General features: G+C 43.9%; 1 protein-coding gene across 2 annotated transcripts in view; it reads right to left on the minus strand.

The window, feature by feature from the left end:
* Positions 1-23,496, minus strand: part of thsd7ba (thrombospondin, type I, domain containing 7Ba) — a 301,508-nt gene that overhangs the window by 146,380 nt on the left and 131,632 nt on the right. For both annotated transcript variants that reach the window (XM_057335489.1, XM_057335490.1), the window contains exons 4-7: positions 13,781-14,630; positions 11,181-11,429; positions 10,393-10,562; positions 378-533 (exon numbers count right to left, since the gene is read on the minus strand). In XM_057335489.1, coding sequence (XP_057191472.1) covers positions 378-533; positions 10,393-10,562; positions 11,181-11,429; positions 13,781-14,630 — 1,425 coding nt within the window. The remainder of the gene's footprint in view (positions 1-377; positions 534-10,392; positions 10,563-11,180; positions 11,430-13,780; positions 14,631-23,496) is intronic.

Here is a 23,496-nt window from a genome sequence, read left to right on the forward strand (position 1 = left end):
TTTATATTAATATAAATTAAATATAAAATAAATTGTTATATTATAAACAAACACAGACCACAAGGTAACTTCGGGCCAGGCGCGTGCGTCCGATGAAACCGTTTATAGTGTACTGTCGCAGTGACAGCTTGGGGACATTTTTGACCATTTTTCTGACAGTGTCCGTGTCAAAGCACGGCTACGGCCTATTACAAGAAATATTCAGGCTTACAAGTTGATGTTAAATTGCAAAAAATCTTTTCAATCTTTCAAAGTTTAAAACTGGGTCGAAATGACCTGCAACAGCACCAAAGTGCTAACGTGGATTTAATAGCTTCTATTATTAAGAGCGTTGAGTATTTCTATTGATGCCGGTTCACTTTGTTATGTTCTCCTACCCTTCCGTCCTTGGGTTTCCATGCAGTTGTCGTGGAGACAGGTCCCCCAGGAGGACCAGGATGAAAGCAGGCATTGCTGTGGGCATGGTTTGGAGCAGGGCTGTACTGCAGAGGGTAAATCTCCTGCACACAGATGCCCACTCACTGGCCGAGACACTGCAAAACAAGAGAGAGAGAAAGAGAGAGAGTTAAAGGCCTAGATGAAAGTAGATTAAAACTGTCCTGCTGAGGGCCAATTCACAACCTTTTGTCAAACCAAGTAATGCAAATTGATTTCATTCTCATTTTTAACACAGAAAAGTGTACAAGTGTTATTTAAGTTTTCTGGTTAAAAAACTGTATTAAAGAAAGGACTGCAACAACATCTTTATTTCACTTTATTCATAATTGTGCATTCACCAAGGGCCGTCTCGTCCTCTCACATTTACTGTGGTTTATTAACATAGTGTGAGTTCTCGGCGTCAGATGGAAAGCAAACAGTACTGTTGATTTTCATTGATCTTTATCCCCAAACATAATTGATTGAAGAGAGCCACCTTCATCTGTATGCCTTTCCCGACCCAACCTGTTTAAAACCAATCCAAATACGGCTTTCGTTGGCTAAAGTGGCTCCTTGAAATTAATTTCAGAACAAGGTGACTCTCTCTGATTACCTCTAATCTTAGAAACACGCTTCTAACAGGCGAGGTTACTTGTGGTTTTACAGCAAATGGCTGGAATGCTTTGATAATCGAAAAGCCTTCAAACCAAAATTCTTAAGCCAAGGATAATTTTGTCAATTTGGTTTAAGAACCCAAAGATGACCATTGTGTGACCTTTATTAAAGGCGGGGTGTCCGATTTCCAAATTACGCTTGTTTAGACAAAGTCGGGCCGAGCACCAAAACAACCTTGTAGCCAATCAGCAGCAGCAGTGCACAGGACGGACATTAGTCGAGCCGAGCGCTGACGAAAGCGAAAGATGGGGGTAGGTGTGTCTGTTTTGGTGATTTGAACATCAACAACGGCTAAGAGAAATCGGACACCCCGCCTTTAAGTTATTTAAGAGTTTAAAGTAATACAGTAGATATTCTTTCAGAACAATGGATTTAAAGATATGCCCTTTCACGTTTGCAACTATATTACAGTCTCTGTTTGAAATAGAAGATTGCAGGTTACTTTACATATTTTTAAGTGGGCTGAGATTACTGTAAATGACATTAAACATTTTCATACCTAACATCTCAATTTATAAATAATTATTTATTTTTGTGTACGAAGTAAATTTACCTGAGTACTGCACTTAAGTACACTTTTTGAGTATCTGTACTTTACTTGAGTATTCTTTTTTCTGAGTACTTGTACTTTAATTTCACTACATTTGAAAGACAAATATCATACTTTTACTCCAATACATTTATAAAAAGGTTTAAAAGCAGAAAATGGTTTCTATGCAGCGGGGTTTCCTGTTTGCGCAATTTATCTGGCTTGCGATCTGCAGGACCTTTTACTGTTGCCAAGTATTTCAGTTTTTCTAAGCTCGCGGTTTTCTGACAAGCTTTGAAGGGACATTTGGCATTTTTACTCAAATCTGGCAACTCTGGGATCTTCCCCACTAAACTAATGTAAACGTAGGTGCTGCTACACCATTCATAGCGCTCTAAAAAGGCAAATAGAAGAATAAAAGACGAAAAAGGCACATGCACATCAGTCGAAGATCGTAGAAACATTGTCATGAAAATGATCGGCATAACGGCTAAACAGTAAATAAGCATCACATACACGTTGAGCTATGCGTGCGTGTTAACTTTTGATCAGCTGCTATATCATTTAAAGCGATTTGGAAAATGAATGAAGTTTTTACTGAAGTAACTATAGTTGAAGTATTCCTGTTGAAATAAAAACTATAGAACCCTGCCCAAAATACAACATAAAATGTAATGGATTTGTGGTTTAACTTGTTGTCTAGTTGTATGTGATGGATTCTATTGGTGGGATGGTAAATCCTATTGGAATAAAACTCCAAACACACTACAAAGAGGAATTTAATTTAAAAAGATCTAATTCAAAAATTCATTGTTTTTTTTCCTCAGGGATGGTATTTGAAGTAAAACCACAGTATCCACAAATTTACCATTTTCTATATAGGAACCATACTCCAATTAATAATCTTTAGTAAAACCACAGCAACTAAACCTAGTTTCATTATACTAGCTATGGTTTATGTTTGTAGTTAAATTATGGTAATACAAATGGTAATAATCCAACAAACACATGGCTTATACTTTACTATTTACAAGAACCTTACTACTTACTGGTAAATTGCTGCTAAAACTGGTAAAGGGAATATACAAAAACACTGCTCATAAATACATATAGGCCTAGAGGGATAATGAGGATAATTATGCTAAATGATCATACAGGATTATATCTAAACTAAACATATACTGTATGTGCTAAACATATAAAGCTCTTAAAGGAGTTGCCCACTGGAAAATTTGCCCACATTGACTTTCCATAGTAGGAATAAAAATGACTATGGAAATCAATGGGGGCAAATTTTGAAGTGAACTACTCCTTTAATACCACTGATACTGTGAGCTACTCAGTGTATTCAGTAGGTTGCTTCAGAGGCATAAGGTATACGACAATAAAACAATGCACAACTGACATAACGGAAATTTACTTTTAATACTTGAGTACTTTTAAAAGCACGTACTTCTGTACTTTTACTCAAGTAAGAATCTGTCTTTACAACTTTTACTTGTAGTGGAGTAATATTTGACCAGTAGTATGCGTACTTTCACTCAAGTAAGGATGTTGTGTACTTCGTCCACCTCTGATTTTTAACCAAAAAGTTAGTGATTGCAGCTTTAAAACTGACATGAAACTAATGTTGCATTGGTGTTTTCTTCCTAATGTTGATGTATATCTGAGTTTAACAGATTCTGGAATGATAAAAATATAAGGTGGATCTTGACATCAACCTTAGGGATTTGATTGGATTGTTGGTATTTGGAAGCTTAGCTATTGGACAGTAAATAAAATACTGCCCTCAGTTCGAAACATACATCATGCCAAGGAGAGATGCCAATTGGACTGAAAGGGGAAATTTTGCTTATTATTAAGATTTTGATGACCTACAGGGATAAATCATTTCTAATAAACACTGCAATATTCGGATAAAAATAAGCATTGACATTTCATGGGGACTTAAAAAGTCCCCTCCCCACATTGACTCCCATAGAAGGAAAATGTCTTAGTTACGGATGTAACCTCGGTTCCCTGATGGAGGGAACGAGACGTTGTGTCGAACTGACAGAATGGGGTTTGTCTTGAGAACCTATCATCTTCTGAGTATTTAGAAAAGGCCAATGAAAATTGGCGAATGAAATTTGCATGCCGGGCTCCTCCCCGGATGTCCGGGTATAAGAGGGAAGCCGGCGTGCTCATTCATTCACCTTTGGTCTGAGGAGCCTAAAGCATCCTCCCCCGACCGCTGGGGTGGGCGGCCAGTGTTGTGGCATGAGGGACACAACGTCTCATTCCCTCCATCAGGGAACCGAAGTTACATCCGTAACCAAGATGTTCCCTTTCTGTCGGTCTCTCGACGTTGTGTCGAACCGACAGAATGGGGTTCCTATGGAAAACGCCACAGCACTGAGCCGCGTCACAATCTCTGCGGAGCGACGTTGACTGGCCTGGGCGAGTCAGATGAACACGCTAACGCGAAATTATGACCCTCCAGTGGAGTGGAAGGGGGACCTAGAGCTTTACACAAAGTTGGGAAGCCCCTGTCACCGGCCGTCACGGGTGGAGGCCTAGTTCTCTAAATGGCGAGAAAAATGCTGCAGAGGCCACTACCTACCGTAGGGAGGAATAGTGGAGACACCACATGGTCTCACCATCAGCGGAGAACTCATGGGAGGAATGTGAACACCATGCCAGGATGCGGGCTGACACCGGTTCCGCGCGTAGGTATTAGAACCTCACGGAGTTGTTGGGCATATCCCAACCCGCAGCTCTGCAGATGTCTGCCAGAGAGGCGCCCTGAGCCAGTGCCCATGAGGGGTGTGCCTCACTCCCAATGGGCAGGGCCGAATAGAGATCTGTATGCCCTAACGAGGGCATCCACGATCCAGTGCACCAGCCTCTGTTTGGAGACAGCCCTCCCTTCTGCTGACCTCCGAAACAGACAAAGAGCTGCTCGGAGCTTCTGGGCTCTGCGTGCGGTCGAAGTAGAGGCGCTGTGCGCGTACTGGACACAACACGGATAGGTTGGGTCTTCCTCCCCGGTGGGGAGCGCCTGCAGGTTCACCACCTGGTCTCTCGGGAGAGTGGTGGGAACCTTGGGCACGTAGCCGGGGCAGGGTCTCAAGATAACGTGAGAATCCCGGCCCCGAGTTCTAGGCAATCTGTGGACACGGAGGGTGCTTGCAGATCCCCTACCCTCTTGGAGGTGAGCGCCATGCGGAAAGCCGTCTTTATCAGGACTGAGAAAGAGCGGCAACCCCGAGAGGCTCGAAGGGGGCGGGGCCTCTTGAGGCCTGCCACCTAGGTCGCAAGAGGGTACGGAGCGCGGAAGGTGGTCACCCTCTCGCGCCCCTTAGGAACCTAATGACCAGGCCGTGCTGTCCCAGAGGCTACCCAGCACTTGGGTCATGATGAGCGGCCGACGCGGCTATATACATTCCCAGTGTGGAGGGGGAGAGGTTACTCCACAGTCTCTCTTGAGGACGGGACAGCTCGTACCCGACCGAGCAACTCCGCGGGTCTTCTCGCCGAGAAGAGCACCAGGATGAGAAGAGGCGCCACCTATGGGTGTATAGCCGCCCAGTGGCCGAAGCCCTAGCCTGAGTGACGTCCCAACCAGACCGGGGGTGGGTGGGTCACTCAGGATCTCCTTGTCCCATCCAGACATGGAGACCAGGTTCTGCCTGGGATGCCGTAACGTGCCCCTTCCCCTGGGGAAGCAGTTCGCCAGGGGGAGCGGCCAGGGGGGAGTTGTTGTCAGAGCCTTAGCTCTGAGAACCAAGTTTTGGTTAGGCCAAGGGGCGTAACTAGTACCACTTGATGCTCCTCTTCCCTGGCCTTGGACAGGACCTGTGCAATGAGGCTCACTGGGGGGAAGCGTACTTCCGCTTGTCCCGCGGCCAGCTGTGCGCAAGGGCATCCGTGCCAAGGGTTGCCTCGGACAGGGAGTGCCAAAGCGGACAATGGGTGGAGTCTGGGGAGGCTACAGGACCACCTGTGCCTGGCCGAACCTCTCCCAAATGAGCTGGCTGCGCGGGGATGGAGTCGCCACTCCCCGCGAGGCGTCGACTGACGAGAGAGCGCATTGGCTGTCTGGTTCAGGACACCTGGGATGTGTGTGGCTCGCAGGGAACTGATCACCTGCTGACTCCAGAGGAGGAGGCGCCGGGCGAGTCATGTTTAGCTGCCTTGAGCGAATCCAATGATATACGCCACAGCAGCTGTGCTGTCCGACCGGACCAGCACGTGCCTGCCCTGCACGAGAGGTAGTAGCCTCCTCAATGCAAGTAGCACAACCAACAACTCTAGGCAGTTGAAATGCCAACTCAGGTGGGGGCCCGTCCACCACCCCGACACTGCTTGCCCGTTTGCACACGGCACCCCAACCCCAAGAAGGTCATGGAGACCAGGGGGTAGGGTGTGTCGGCAGAAAGCGTGTGACCATACGCCTGCTGCCGGTGTGCCACGCTCTCCAAGGAACTTGACTCTGTAGCCAGTGTTGGAGCGGTCGTATGTGCATCGACCCGAGGGGGACCACCCCCGCCGAGGATGCGATGTATCCCAGGAGCCTCTGAAATTGTTTCAGGGGGACCGCTGACTGTCTAAAAGCTTCAGGCAGTTCAACACTGATCGGGCGCACTCTGTAGTCAGTCGCACTGCCTCTGGGAGGCCGCGTGGGTGTGGGCTTCCTTGTCGTGGGATTCGCGCCCCCCGCGGGGGGTGAGCAGGGCCGCTCATGAGGACAGAGTCGAGTTCCCTACCGAGAAAGAGGACGCTCTGCACCGGGGAGAGCTTGCTCTTTTCTCAGTTGACCTGTAGCCCCACCGATCTAGGTGCCGGAGCACCAGGTCCCTGTGTGTACACAACAGATCTCGAGAGTGTGCCAAAACTTCAGCCAGTCGTCGAGATAGTTAGTACCCGCACACCCCCTTCCCTACGGGGAAGGAGGGTGGCTTCCACGACCTTCGTAAAGACTAGTGGAGACAGGGACAGACCGAAGGGGAGGACCCTGTACTGATATGCCCGTCCCTCGAACGCGAACCGTCGGAACGGCCAATGTCTAGGGAGGATCGAGACATGAAGTACGTGTCCTTCAGGTCGACTGCCATGAACCGGTCCTGACACCTGACGGACGTCAGGATGCGCTTCTGCGTGAACAACCTGAAAGGCAGCTATAGTGTAGGTGCCTGTTAAGAACACACAGACCCAAGATAGGGCGCAACCCCCCGCCTTTCTTGGGGACAATGAAGTACAGGCTGTAAAACCCGTTGCACATCTCGGCTGGTGAGACGGGCTTGATCACTCCCTTCACCAGAAGGGTGGCGACCTCGGCCCGAAGTATGGGAATATCCTCTGACTGAGGTATATCGCCTTGAACTTGACGGGCGTGAGGCGACTGGATCGCGTAGCTGAGACGGATCGTCTTCCCTAGCCAGCCTGACAGTCTGGGAAGCCGGACAGGCCCCCAGAAATGAGACGAAACTAAAGGTACGATCTTTTTCATCGTCCCCCCGGGGGGTGGTTCGATGGCTAGCAGTACGGATTCCTTGCCGGGGGAGGTCCCCCAGGGAGGAGATCAGCTCTGCTGTTTTTCCTGCCTGGTGACTGCGCAGCTCAACGCACTGTCTGACTGAGAGTGCTGAGGGCTGGTGTTTATACTCGATATTGCGCTTCACCATGACGCAACGTCGAGTTTGCCGTTCACCGTCGTGCAGAGGGTGGGAGCGGCTGTGATAACCCTGAGAGAGAGGAAACTCTCCTTAGAGAGTAAGTGGGCGCTAGCCCCACGGAGGGGGCCAGCAGATGGAGAGACGGGGCAGGATCCGTCCCTATCCGACTACCCAGCGATTTGGCTGGGGTCGGGCCCAATGGTAGCCTCGATCCTCCTGAGGTCTTCCCATGAGGGCCGCTTCGCCGCGGCCTGATGGGGCGATGGTCTCCTCTTCGCTGTCGCCTCCAGGGGGGGCCGCCTGAGTGGGGGGCGCCAGAGCTGGAGGGCGTCGAAGAGGACCAGGGCTGCCGGGAAGCAGACATTGCACGGGACTCGACGGCCGAGGCGGCCGAGTCGAGGCACGGAGGACTGCTTCTTTACTGTCGAGTGCGGGTCTCGCGCCCCCCCGACGGGTGGGGGGTGAGCGGAGCCGCAGCGGCTCGACAGTAACACCAACCAGCCCCCCCTTGCGAGACGGGTGCGTCGAGAAAGCGGACCTTCTCGGCGTTACTCATCTGCGCAAGGATCGGCCAGAGGAGTTTCTCATGGACCACAAGTGTGGACATCGTCCGACCCAGGGCCTGTGTGGTCACCTTGGTCGCCTGTAGAGGGAGGTCGGTGGTGGCGTGGAGTACCTGCATAAGCGCTGGGTCGGTCTTACCCTCGTGGAGCTCTCTCAACGCCCTGGCCTGGCAGGAGCCCATAGCGTGGAGAGAGGAGGCAGCTTGGTCCGCCGCAATGTAAGCTCTCGACACCAGAGATGCCGAGACCCCACATGCTTTGGACCGGAGTCTAGGTCGAGCCCCCCCCCCAGGTGGCCGCCGCCTACGGGCACGAGTGCACCGCGGCGGCATACTCCACCTGGGGGACATCGACGTATCCTCTAGCTGTCTCAACTTCGAGGGAAGAGAGGGTGACGGAACTTTGTTTGACGTGAAACGTGCCGGAAATGGGCGTTCCAGGTCTTACTAAGTTCCTCATGCACTTCCGGTAAACACGGCACTGGGTGCGGGCGCGGCTTGGAGCCGCGCTCAAACCCGAAGCGCCATGTAGTCAGCCGCGAATGCCGGGACAGGCAGTGCGGGCACTGCAACCCAACACTCACGGCGGCCCGGGAAAGCATGGCTGACATTTCGACGTCCGCTTCTTCCTGGGCTCGACCCCCCGAGGGAGGGAGCCCGAGGAATCGTCGGAGTCGGATGGCAGTACGTCACCCCCCGATGCTGCAAGAGACATCTCATCATCACGCATCGTGTCCGAATACGTGATTGAGGAATAAGACGGTGGACCGTCTCCTGGGGAACGGTCAGATGAGCGAGACGAGGTGTGAACGGTCCTTGAGCCCGTGCCTGGCGGATTATCGCTCACAGTAATCCTCATATCACCCTCGCTGCTTGCCGTAGCGGACGGCAGGGCCGTAGTCCTGCCGCCACGGAACGGGGAGCAAACGAGTTGGTGGCTGAGTCCCGTGGGAACACAGCCACCTGTGACGCAACGTCTAAATCGTCACCGCCCGCAGTGCGGGCAGGACGTATCCACAACATCTGCCCCAGCGTACTGGAAGCAGGCATTGTGTCCGTCCCCCTCCTCGATGAGTGTGTTGCACCCATGAGAACAGCGGGGCAAGCCATGCTGGAGAAATTTGCTCTTTTAGAAAAGGAAATTTGCTTGAACACCTCCGGAACTGCCGAGACGCCCAGAGGAGAGTCACTGCAGGAAGGGACCCTCCGCTGTCCACGTCGTAGATTCCAGCAGAAAGAATGATCACCAAGATCGTAGAGAAGCTCATCAGATGCGTAGGCTCTGAAGAACAAAAGGTGAATGAATGAGCACGCCGGCTTCCCTCTTATACCCGGACATCCGGGCAGGAGCCCGGCATGCAAATTTCATTCGCCAATTTTCATTGGCCTTTTCTAAATACTCAGAAGATGATAGGTTCTCAAGACAAACCCCATTCTGTCGGTTCGACACAACGTCGAGAGACCGACAGAAAGGGAAATTACTTTATGATTTTTTTGTTCTGTTGAACACAAAATAAGACATTTTGAAGAATGTAGGACAGCAAAGAATGTAGGACAGCAAACAGTTCTGGCGCACTTTTGACTGCCGTTGCATTTCTCCTACTATGGTAGTCAATGGGGGGAAAAATCTGTCTGGTTATAAGAATTCTTCCAAATATCTTTCTCTGTGTTCACCAGAACAAAGACATTTATACAGATTTGGAACAACTCGAAGGTGAGTAAATGATGACAGAATTTCCATTTTTGGGTGAAGTATCCCTTTCAGAATTAGTTCTAGTCTATTACTTTTTTCTGCATATATACTTGAAGTTTTGGTTCCTTGCCACTTTGGCATGCTCAGTGGGAGCAAATATCACTTTTAATCTAATCTTTTAATCTTAATAATATCTTAAACAGACTGCTTCTTTTTTATTTCTTCAATGTCTGTGTAGCAGGGCAGTGTTGGCTTGCTCACCGGGAGACTGCATTTATTTATTTATTAGATATTATTTATTAGAATGATCTTGCTAGGTCTATAAACACCATGCACTGTGCTGTGTTTTACCTTTCTGTGTTTTTCTGTTTTTCTTATTTGCTCCTGTAAAGCTGCTTTGGAACAATGCACATAGTGAAAAGCGCTATATAAATAAATGGAATTGAATTGTGTGTTTTCTGTAAAGGTGCTTCGCAACAATGTAAATTGTAAAAAGTGGTTGAGGAGGATTGGTGGAGGTTGAGGAGATTCCTGCTTCCATGTAAAGTGCTTTGAGTACCCAGAAAAGCGCTATATAAATCGAATGAATTATAATTATTATTAAAATCGCTTTATGAATGAACTTGATTTTAACTGAATTAAGAATGGAGTCAGTCCAGCTAGATTTAAAAGTACCACAGTTACATGCTCATTGTGGATCACATTGACTTGACTATACAAGATAACCTGTGATGAATAAGCTAATAAAAAGATTCACAGAATGCACTGCACAAGGCTTAGCTGCTGAATCACACTGCATAGCCTTTATTTAGCACATATAGTTCATTATTCACTCAGCTTGATGCTGAAGACACCATACCCTCTTTTCTGTGGTGAGGGGTGGAGTTATCTGGAACCTGCACACAGTACAGCTGTCTGATCTGAATTCCTCCACCGCAGAGAACGCTAACATTGTTAAGCCTTCTGTCCTGTTGGCTGAGGAGCGGGGCCACCTGACAGTCTCCCCAGTCTGTGCTCTTCCAAATATACCTGCAGAACAAAAGACACACATACGTACACCCGCTGCGGTTAAACACACTTCTTTTGTTTAGACCCTATTGTGTCATTTTAGATCCTGCTGGGCTCCTCTTAGAAACCGAGTTGGATAAATGGACACAGCGTGCTGGCGCTGAAAGATACTAATAGGCTTAGCTTCCTGTTTTCCGGCAGGAAACTAGTATCTACTAATGAAAAAGCATTGACTTGGTAAAAGTGTTATGATGCATAAAGCGGGCTTTTAATGAAATAACAGCCGGCTGCAATTGATCAAACACATAATCCCATTAATTAGCTTCTCACAATCTTTTAAACGTTTGGACGCAACAGAGGTTTATTAAATAAATACTTGATCACAACACTTGAGAAATCGTTTAGTACTGAAAAAACCCAAGCTGTTTACTACTTTTGCTTAAGGTTGAATTATTATGAGTCATTTGGATGTCAAGCTGATATTGTCAATACAAACCTACACAGTGTTCCTGCGGCTCATTTGTTACATACATTATTAATGCACAGGTCATGGGTTCAACACCCAGAACATCCATAGTGATAAAATCTGTACTTTGAATGCAAGGCGGATGAAAGTGTCTAAATGTAAATGTAACAAACCTAGGACAGTTCGGAAGCAAATCTCCGATGATGTTGCAGGCCTCCTTTTCTTCAAGAGTGGGACATTCTTTCCCGTGACCAATGGGATTTTGCGTTATTCCTCGGCTCCGGACGCGAAAACCTGGAGACATATCTGACGCCCTGCACGTCTTTGAACATGGGCTCCAAGCTGACCAATCAGACGTCTCACAGTCCCTGGGCATAATGCAGGACTGGAACGTTCCAGGGCCATTGTCAAGGGTACAAAGACTATAGACGAGAAAAAAATAAAAATAAAATGGAGATAAACAGGGGAAGTAACATATTTTAATAAGGCAGTGTAGTACTTGTAAACTAACGGTACTGTTTAGCGTGTTGACAAAATGTTTATGCTCTCCTACTTGTAAGTCGCTTTGGATAAAAGCGTCTGCCAAGTGAATAAATGTAAATGTGATGTATGTAAATGTAGTATGTTTTTTTCTGGTTCAAAGTTTGTCAACTTTAGTAAACAAAAAGTCAACTTTGATCATAATTTGCATATACTGTATAATAATAGCAGATCAGTATTTGAGGAACTTAATTCTTAGACAAAAATGTTAATTCTTCTATATTTTTAACATACAGCAATGGTTCAGTGATCTTAAAGCAACTAAAGCGTCTGACATTTCTCAGGCAGTATAATGACTCTGAAGTGAAGTATATTTAAATGAGTTATTCTTATTCCCCGTCGTATTCAGCAAAGCGAAGTCCACATGCAATATGAAATGCACGAAACACCTAATTACAGATTCATCCGCACAAGTCACCCGATTCAATTACTTGTATATCATAATCTGTTTGTGTAGCATTCATTCGCTCCATTTTAAATGATAATTAGACTATAATTGGAAAAACTGCAGAAATTGAACTCAGGTGGGAAATATTCCAATCACCACGTTTCATTAAGCATGCACGCAGAATACACAAATGAATATGCTAAGTAGCGCGAATGCTCGCTCTCACTGTAAAATAACACAGCGGTCTCTCGCTTGTTATGCTACACCTGCAGTAAACCTGTCAGTTCCTATTCTGCTCTACAGATCCCTACAACCCCCCCACTTTGAACTGTGAATGATGTCTGCGATTCGTGTTCAACTAATGCAGAATGAGAAACCCACTCCTTGAAAACAAAGAGGTTCCTGTTGCTTTACCAACAACATCTGCTTTGCCAAAGACAAAAGACATTTCAACAGCTGAACCAACGCAGATTCATATTTAAAACACAATACTGACAGAATACAGGCACAAAGTCAGATCTTACTGTCAAACGCAGATTTGCTCCCAGTCTTGTCACACAAAGGAAAAAAATACACCTCATGAATGCAAAGTTGCACTTGTGTCTTTATAAGCCAATGGCAGATGACAACGCTATGATATTTGTATATCAAAGCACCTATTTTCACCTCAAATGAGGATTAATTTAGGATGATCCCTATTTTACACTCTTTGTTCAATATGACACACAAGGCGGTGGTGCTTTACATTCTGAGGGCTTAGATCGCACCATGGCATGTTGCAAATCCCAGATAGCACAGGTACGTCTGTAAGATGTCTGCTAAAGATCTGGAAAACATCTGCTGTGTAAAAACATCTTAGAAAAGGAAGTTTTACATACATTCTAAATCTACATCTTCTGGATGTCTATATGACATCTTACAGGAGACATCTCAGAGACGTACTGCAGATGAGCAAACAATAAAAAAATATGTCTTGCAGATGTTAATGCAGACATCCAGTAGTCGTCTCCCTGATGTATGTGTGCTATCAGGGATGACATCATTCCAGGTGATCACATGCAATTTCGATCAAAGGGTCAAGGTTTGGCTGGGTGACATGTCCCCTTAAGCCCATTCTACACACATTCCAACCTGGCACACATCTAAAGCTCCTCTAAACAACACCACCAAAGGTAAAAAAGAGCCAAGACATGAAAGTCTACATTTGAGACTTAAAACCTTTATCAGGAGAGCCTGCCTGTGAATCAATATTTTGCAAAAGGAGGCATTTTTAAAGTCATGTTCAAAGCCAGACTTAGTTACAGCATTCATTATCCTCGGTTTGTGGGAAATCCATACTCTTTGTGAGAGAAAGACGAGCCGCGTCCCAGACGACATCTAACTCTACCTCAGATTGAGAGCGCAACGAGAATAATGCACAAACCGTCCCGTAACAGGGATTGACCGCTTCTCCAAACTCACGCTGTGAATCCAGAGATTGCCGCAACAGAGTAAATTTAATCCTTTCCATCACACTGCAGTCCGTTCTGCTCAGGGGGGCAGCTCTCCCATGCCGCTGCCAGGCATGTCTCTCCGCTCACCTTGTACGGTTTGGCAGCGAAACGGAGATTAATGGAAGACTAACCGATTTAGGTAGGCCCACTTCACAGAGCTGTCTCAGAAATCCTACTTTCTCACAGGAAGCGGCGGTACCTTGCTTTTAAGAGCATAATCTGGGATTTAGACCTTAAAGGGGTTTATTCTCACAGGGTTTGTCTTTTCAGGTATGCATTCATTGTACATAGATTATTGTAAATTGGATAGATGAATAGATAAATTGGCTTGAAGCGTCTTTGCGCATTTTACCTCAGCATTGTATTCTTCCCATCACTGCGCACGCAACGAACTTGTCGCGTCTGGTACCCAATCTCTACATCCAGGCCCTTCAGGCCGTGGTGATGATGGTGGAGATGGTGATGATGGTGGTGATGCTGGGAACTCTGGATATGCCGTTTCACCGTATTCCTCTCAGTTTCTCCCGTGCTAAAGTCCAGCATGGTCCTACCACCCATCCAGAGTCCCTTATGTTGCGGCTGCCTGCACTCACTCCACGAACCGACTTTAAGGCTGTGCTGATGCTCGCTCTCGCCAACCGGGCAAGGTGACAAGTTTGCACAAGTCCTTGTTTGGGTGAGGTTGGGGCAGTTGGCTCCTCCGTACATCGGTGCCGCCAGCACGTGGCGGGTCTGATGCTGGAGACCCGAGCCGCACGTTCTACTGCAGCCAGACCAGGAGGAGAATTCAGAAACGACGCAGTCGTGTGGACACGGGATCAAGCAGGCCTGCTCCAGTGCCGGGCGAGGGGAGAAGAAATCGCATATTCTCCCCGTGACGGCCGTGCGGTTTGAGGTGCGGACGCAGTGGACCTTCCGTCTCTGAATGCCATGCTGAGCTGTGATGCACTCTGATGTTCGCAGCCTGAGCTCGTTGGACTGGAAGGGGGCTAGAACGCACAGTCCCCATTCGGTCACATCCCATTCAAAGAGTTCTTGGTGCCACTCACACACTTTGAAACAAGGCCTCTGGCTCTCAGGTTTGTTTGCGTGGCGGCAGTTGGAGTGGTGCGTGGTCCAGCCCTCGGTGTGGATGCACCACACGGTCCTGGACTGAACTCCACCTGTTCCACATTCCTCTCCAATACACCTACCCCATTGACCTGAAAAGGAGAAGTGAAATTTTAGCTCACAAAATCGGAAGGGATAGTTTAACCAAAAATTTTAATATTTTATCATTTATTCACCCTCATTTTCTTTATTCAGCAGAAATCAAAAGAAGATTTATTTGAAGAATGCTGGTAACCAAACAACATTGGCCCCATTGACTTCCACTGTATGGATACAAAACCATTTCTCAAAATATCTTCTTTTGTGTTCCACAGAAGATAAAAAGGCAAGCAGGTTTGGAATGACATGAGGGTGAGTAAATGGTGACAGATTTTTATTTTTGAGATAATTTTCCCTTTAAGGCTAATTCATTTCATTAACATGTCTTTTTGTATGAGCTAACCACGCTAGTATAAAAGCAACATTCTCAGGCGTAGATCTTAAACTGCTGAACAGTATTTGTAGCTCACTGGAGCACATCATTATCTTGTTTTCATGAGACTGCAACATCACCACGTTTATTTATTTAACTGAGGGAATTGTAGGTTTCTCACACATTGAACTAAAATAGCTTATCATCGTAGGTTTATCCACCTCAAGAATCCACGCTAATATTAACATTTAGGGACATTTCATTGCCTCACACCAGCTCTCTCCCTGACTGGCTACACATGCACAAATGGATTAAGATTGATTTTCCAGTCAGATATTGTACCTGCATATGTAAATCTGCAGGCTGAAACCGCAAGTGAATGCAGCTGTTGTGTTCTTTGAAATCATCTACAGCTCAAGTGTGTCATTTCTGTACCACTGGTGTAACACAACAAAATGGCAAAAATAATGACATATGTTTTCAAAGAGGGGGTTCACCCATGCACATTCTTCCATTGATGACAAACAGACCAACAACTTCCACCAACCTCTCACAATTGGTTGTTGCTCTGTTAGGCTGATAAACAGAATCCAAAGTATATAATAGCCACAGTATTTTCATTTTTCGTTGGAATTCACATATAACTTACTTTCATATTTTTCACACTTTCAGGGGGACAGGAGAATACATTTCAATATTCAAAATGAAAAAAAAATATATATATTGAATACATTAAAATTCAAAGTTATATTTAAGTTATATTCTTGGGCATCAAAGTGGGAGCTGCGGCTTTTATAGAGAAATGAGCAGACACACTACTCATGGTTGTTTGGAACGCTGAGAAGAACCCATTTCAAACTGAACGATCAAGAGCGTGGCAAATGTCTGGAATACAGACGCTACACTACAGATCCACTTCATGTGGTGAGAGGTGAAATTGTCCTTCTATTGTATATGCATATATTCAATATGATGCATACTGTAAAAAATTACATACAATATTGTGATGCTTTCTTATAAAAACAAATTCTAATCTGATTGGCTGGATTTACTTTCTAGGAATCAGAGAATTTTACTATCTCTGGTTTTGCTAACAAAGTTTTGTTTACAAAATACATGGTTATTGCAACAAACACTGAACAAAAACTTATTGTGTCTAAATTGGCTGGTTTAGTGCCGAACAAGTCTATGAAAGACACCATACATCGAATTCACCATGTTGTTTCTACAGTAGACTAACTGGTCAAACTGCTCTACAGAGCGTGTTGCATAAATACATTATCTCCTTCAGCAAAGAAGCGAAAACGTGAGAACATCTTAAATCTGTGTGAGCCTCCGTAGTGCTTTGAAAGAGAGGGGTGAGCGGTGGAGTGAGCCGTTGGTTGCAATTCGCAACCTCCCCTCTAGATGCCACTAAAATCTCCACATTGCATCTTTAAGCTTTTTTTGTTTCTTTCGTAATGTCTGGTCCATGCACAGACACTGCATTGCTATTATTTTAATTCTTTTCATGCAATTAGAGCTGCACGATTAATCGTACTTTAATCGTGATACTGATTTCTACCTCCCACGATTAATCACAATGTGTTTAAATTGTTCATTTTGGGCACTTTGAAATACAGTTTCGCAGAAGTTCAGCAGCAGATTATAACATGCATCAAATTTCTCCAGAGTGTAATACATATGCTGAAATGAAATAAAAAATATAAAGTAAAATAATTATCATGACTATAAATTGTCATGGTTGAAATTTTGACAAATAATTATGATGCTCATTTTGCCCATTAACATTAAGCCATAGCCGCCGCGGGAACGTATTTTGAGCAGGGGGTGCTGTGATTTTTTTTATGACTGTGCCATGGGTGAGCCGCTTAAGTTTAATGTTAATAAATAACGGAGGCAAAAATTAGTTGCTTCCGAGAATAAAGAAGATCCCAGTGTGAAAAACAACCATATAAATGCATGTATGTTATATGTATGCCTATAGCCAAAGCACAATCTGTTGTACGAAAACTAGCTGCGCGGCGGCATCTTAACAACCCAAACAAAAACCATGTGCAAACCGGTCACGCGATTAAACACAACTGCATGCTGCACGGCAACAGCACAGAAATCAACCCGTAACGTTACATATTCTGCCTGTAGACCTATTAGCCATAATCTCAAATCAAGAAATAACTGTCTTACATTTCTGCTGGCCTGCATGCAAAACTCCGAAAGTGGCATTTCTTTCTGGGTTGACGCTGCTGAAGTCCTGCATGAGGTAAAAAAAAGTCTGAAATTCATTTTTGCGCCATTTGGACAAGACCGCTCATGACACTTGACCTTCACTAACGCCGTGACATCATAAGACACTTGCGTCATTGTAACAGTAACGTTATTAAAGCAAAAACAGTGACGTTATTAATGTTTTCAATGGATATTAGTGAATAGACGCATTAATAAAATGTATTATATTTATTTTTGATAAAACATTTCATTTACGGAGTGTCTATTTACACAGAGTAATGTTACAAATAGCCCACCCAAGGCAGCAATGCTTTTTACTCTAACCGAAAATAGCTGTATTTTCTTTGGATTAAATAGAAATAGTAGTTAGATGCTATAAATAGTGGCAAATAACGTTACTTTACCCTAAACTTTATGAATACATTTTTTATTGAAAACAAATGCATGAGTTTGATTAGAACCCCGGCCTACACCTTACGCCACTGCAGTCATTATTCAAAATGAAGTCGTTCTTACATATTCTCTATTCCAATCACATATTGGTGGGCGGACCTGGTGCAAATGGTCTCTGCCTTTATTTATTTATCTTTCACACTGTTTCAGTTTTTCAAATTAACTCTCACAGTGTTTATATAATCCACACTTTGAGAGTGTGGATTATATATACAATGTGAGTGTTAATTTGACCTTTTTAACACTGGCGATTTTACTGTGTATATGCATATAGACAAAACAAGCCAGTTGCTTTACATGCCAGTCAAACAATTGCATGTTCTAAGGGGCCAGTTCTGAGCCAACAAAAGTGCAAAGTGGACTGGACTACATGCCGACTGTCAAAAGTTTTGCTTACAAGAATCGCATAAGCCTTGATCCCACTGCTTGTTGGGGTAAATGCATTCCGTTTGCACAACTGTTTGTACACACCTGCAGACACACAGCTGTTGACTGCCGACGCTCCAGCAAACTCATAAAATCAGCACATCGCTGATGTCTAACAAGCCACTCGCTTCCATTAGTCCTTAGCACCTGGTCAACTGGAGGCATTATTCTGCACAGTCTCGCCACGGCCAGCGTGGCTGTTCCAGCGGCAGCTGTGGCGTGTGGGTGATTTATAGCAGTGTGATTCAGAGTGATTACACTGACAGTGCAGCAGCAAACACAACAAACCGTTCCCTTCCAGAGATCTACGCCTCCAGGGCTGAATAATCACACAGTCCATCGCGGGCCAGACTCTCCTCATCTTGCTGGCCCTCCTTTCACGCCGCCTGTTTTTCGTTTGGTCTCACCTGCACCCTGTGGCATCGCCCCATTCTTCACAGCTTTTGTAACTAGATCAAGAGACCGGCGGGGGTCACGGGATATCTGACATATTCCCTTGCCACACATAAACTGATTGTCGACAGACCTGAAGGGTCTTTGCATGTTAAATATTATTCACCATATATGCTAACACATTTATGTTGTGTAGATGTTTTGGTTGGGAGCTCGTGCATTGTGAGCTTGTCTACTGAGACGGCTGCATTCTGGCCAGATGTTTGGAATATTTCATAGCAATAGAGTTTTATTGATGACTCATATTTTCTTCCTTAAAAACTTGTGAATTCATTCTCTATTCTCTTATGGTTAAAACAATAAGCAACATTTTACAATTTCCATCAATATGTAAATTATTGTGATGCTTTGAATTAACTGTTATACGCGAGGTACTACGTTACTCATGAATACATCTCCGCGTTGAATGCTGTCGCATTTAATTTATTCAGTCTAGCAAAGTGTTTAATTATTGAATTCGTATGTACGGCACCTTGTGTGCTTATAAACTGGTAGTCCATCCATCTTTTACTGCTCTTAATTTCATCCAGGTGTCTGTCTGGACTGAGGAGAAATATTGATGACTGATGTTTAATTACTTAATAATTGACTGGAGTTCAGTCAGCTGTGGAGCAATGCTGGGAGACGTTCTCATCTGCTGAACACAAACTTCTCATCCTCACCCAGCCAGATGGAGCTACAGTTAACACACCAGATGTAGAAGGTGAGGTACAGGCAAAAAGTGTTCAAATCCCACTTTTCCCTGGCAAGTTTGACAGTACGAAAAGATAAGTGTTCAATTTTAGCTGAAATGTAAATGTACAATTTCAAGTTAGCACGATCCTTCTTGTTAGACAGCTTGCATTTATAAAAACAAACACGTGGTGCTAAAATCTAATTCAGAAAATCTGTTTACACCTGGGATAATACTGTGAAGAAGATTTATGCAAATTATTAAAATCACTCAGATTCTTATAGCTAACACAATTTATTTTAAGGTATCTTGGTTAAATAAATGATATGCATAATTTAAAACCTTACTTTAAAACACACACAAAACCTTTCAAATTTGACTTTAGTCCACATAAGTGCACACATCTCACTTGGCACTGAATCACATGGAATGTTAAAGGCTCAAAATATTTTAAACAGTTATTAATTTTTATAAAAATTGCATTTTATAAATAGCTCTACCAGAATGTTTAATTTTGTTTTTCTTCCATATGATTGTATGTTTGAAACATTGCAATGAACCAATAACCGCATGAAGCAACTCGGTCACATTCAGTTCGAATGGTGCAAAACAATTTGCTGACCTCAAAGATCATTCCAGTTACAGTTGACCTGTTGTCCATGAACACTAATGCCAATGTGTTTCTTTTCAATATTTTTTAATGTTGCCTGATTTAACACACACACACACATACGCAGTTACCAAATGATTAATACAAATATGAAAGCAAACACATGGGTGCTTTTGTTTTGAGAAAATGGGTGGGTTTTGCTTACGCCGTTTATGAGCTTTCCCCGATAAAAGAAAAACGTTTTACGCGTTTACATTATCTTACTTGTTATCAGCTTATTAAGCATAATCGGAGTAAGACTGTGCATGTAAACGTACTAAATGATTACAGAATTTAAATTTTTGGGTGAACTATCCAATATAAAAAATCATTTGGTGTCAGTGTTTGGGCAAATCTCAAAAGCCTGCATGTATAAATGACAGAGAATTTTTTGGCATGAAACTGTACATGGTGCAGTCCTAAACATAATAGGTGTGTTCGACTTCATGCTGTGATTAGCAGACCGATCGGCAAGATTAGCCGCTTGCAGTGGAGGGAGGAGTTGAAAAAGGCGCAGTCAAGTCGGAGTGTTACCTAGTATACGTTTGTTACCTAGTACACATATTGATGTCTGGCGATCTTTGTGGTTACCATCAGCGAGTGTTGAGGGCCGTAGTGAGAGAAATACGCTAAATAGCATTAGCATTTGCAGCCTACTATACTGTGTCACACGTGTGTTTACATTTATAACTTGTTATTGCCCAACTACACCATTCCTATTTGCATTGATTAGGTACAATTTCCGTAATGACGCAGATTGATTGTCTTATGTTTATTTGTATAGCATGTCAGTGTGTGAATGGTTCTCAGTATATATGGTTGTAATTATACTTCTTGTCAAGCGTGGTGAGTGTGTGCAATGGCAGAAGTGTGTGCAATGGCAGAAGCATGTGCTTCATCGATTTTTAATGGCTCAACAATAAGTATCAATGACAACAATAAGTATTTATGACTTAAATCATGATAATTTGCTCAGGTGGATGCTGTGGTCTCATCTTTTGGACTGCAACGTGTCATTGTTATTTAACGTTGCACTTAGTGCGCGTGAGAGACCATCCTCTCTCAATTAGCCCATGGTTGGCAGTTCTCTCGTGTCAAGAGTCGTCAGAGAGCTGTTAGAATTAAGCCAGTCGATGTGGTAACCAAGGCACACATAGTCATAGGCCATCAGTGTTAAGCCAGTAGGCTTGGTAGTCAAGGCTCACATAGTCATAAGCCACTAGCGTTAAGACGGTCGGCGCGGTAGCCAAGGCACACATAGTCATAGGCCACTAGTGTTTAGCTGGTCGGCATGGTAGCCGAGGCACACATAGCCCATAGGTCATTAGCGTTAAGCCGGTCGGCACGGTAGCCCAGGCACACATAGATAGTAATACATATGGTTCACACAGCCCTTCAAGGTAACAACAGGACATATGTCTTGGCGATAGATCTGTTGGGGGGGGGGGGCTTTCTGTTTCTTGGCTTGCATTGTTCATTCTGTGTCTCCTGCTTTGATGGGGGTTCATTCATATATGTTATATATGCAGCAGCATGTTGTTGATGTTTTGGCAGTTGCAAGTAGTGTTGTCACGATACTGGAATTTCTAACTTCGATTCAACACCTAAACAAAATTGATATTCGATACCATTTTCGATACCACAGGGAAAATACTGTCATAAAATTAAAAAAATGTAGGGCCTTATTGTTATTTACAGTTAAATAAAACCCTCTCTCTTTCTCTCAACAGGTATTGTTCTGGCTTTTGTTGAAACTAGTAACTTGGTATTAGCACCTATTGTTTTATTGGTCCTGTATGACATATCACTTTATTGCTCCCTGAACTCTCTTTAATTCGCTTTGGATAAAAGTGTCTGCTAAATGTAAATATAAATTGAACAAGACTAGACAATGAGGTATAGTTTTACATTATTTATTAATTTTGAATCTAATGTCAATTTTACTTATACATTTACTATTTAAAATCAAAGTTGTATTTCTCAGTATTAATGGACCAGAGCTTACATAAATAGTTGTAATTTTTAAATGACATTAAAATGAGATTAATAAATACTTGAACAAATGTATTGCTCATTCATTGTTCGTTAATGTTAGTTTATAGCCTACATTTAAATTATTTTAAAGTTTTAATTAGGCTTTTATTCACATATAATCATCGATCAGCGCACATATAGACAGAAATGCAAACTTTAAACGCAAGAACTGTTGCAGAGACTCCGCACTGGCTATCTTTCTAACATTAACAACTTTAACCGGAGCGAATGAGACGAGTGGATGAAATCATTCATCAGCGCACACTGTTTAACTGCCGCAAACGAGTCAAGTCTGTGAGAGGAGGTGGGGCTCTGTTGTCAATGTGCGCCAACTCACTGTCGGAAAAGAGAGAGAGAGAGCGAGAACGCACAGCTGGTATCGATACGTGGGACCTGCGTATTGGAACCGTTTCAGATTTTTCAGTACCGATACCTATCGAAATATCTATATTTTTGACAACACTAGTAGCAAGTCTCCTTACTTGCCCCGCCGTAGCAGGTCTATTCCGCCAAGACCAAATACATGTATATGTAATGTACACTACCATGCTAAACCCTCTGAGAGTTGTCATGACAGATACGACAGAGAAAGTTCTGGCATGAAACTCTAGATGGCGCAGTCCTGAAGTCTAAACCAATCTGACATAATAACTTCACTTCACGGCGCAGCTGATTGGTTTCTTCAGAATCAGCAGCCAATGAGATTGCTGCTCTATGTTTAAATCTTGGCTAGTGATTGTTGTAGCAGTGAAGCGCGTTTCAGAAACCCTCCTCCTTCCCCAGCTCCACAGGTATAGATCTGCTACAAGGTGATCACGTAAGCTATGCAGGGTTTATTCATATATGTTATATGTGCAGCAGCAGCATTCCTTATATGCACACAGCAGCATGTTGTGGATGTTTTGGCAGTAGCAAGTCTCCGTACTTGCTCTGCCATATCAGCAGCAGCAGCAGCGTAGCAGATCTATTCCGCCAAGACCAAATACATTTATATGTCATGTATTCTACCATGCTAAACCCCCTTGAGTGTTGTCATGACAAAAAACATATTATTGTTTAGCATTGCAGTAATGAAAGTTTAATTAAATTAATAACGATAAGTTATTCATTTTATTATGACTATTATAACAATAATACATTTCTATTGCATTATAGTAATTAAAAACACAGGTTGAATGTTGTTACTGTCACAATCTATGCAAATAGCTGAAATCCTTATAGCTTAAAACTGTAATTTACTCAAAAACTTCTATGTTTTACCTTTTATTGTTTAGTGTTCTTGAGATACTCTGTGAAATTCACCCATATACTGTATAGTCTAAGATCACTTGTCATGTACTCTTCAACCACATCAGACGTTATAAGAGAAGACAGTTTTTCTTGAAAATTGAGGCGGCAAAAATAAATAAATGAGAGGATAATAATTGTGGCCAGTGTGTATTAAACAAAAACATTTATTTCATAATGCGTTTTCCCCCCATTTTTAATTGTTTTACTTCAATGAAACATGCTAATATTTAACAAGGCAGCAAATATTTTTGTCCCCAACTGCCTATTAATCAATTTAACTTAAGTTCCCTTTCTGTTGGTCTCTCGACGTTGTGTCAAACCGACAGATGGGGTTTGACT

Source organism: Triplophysa rosa, linkage group LG6, assembly GCF_024868665.1.
Source record: "Triplophysa rosa linkage group LG6, Trosa_1v2, whole genome shotgun sequence".
Taxonomy (NCBI): domain Eukaryota; kingdom Metazoa; phylum Chordata; class Actinopteri; order Cypriniformes; family Nemacheilidae; genus Triplophysa; species Triplophysa rosa.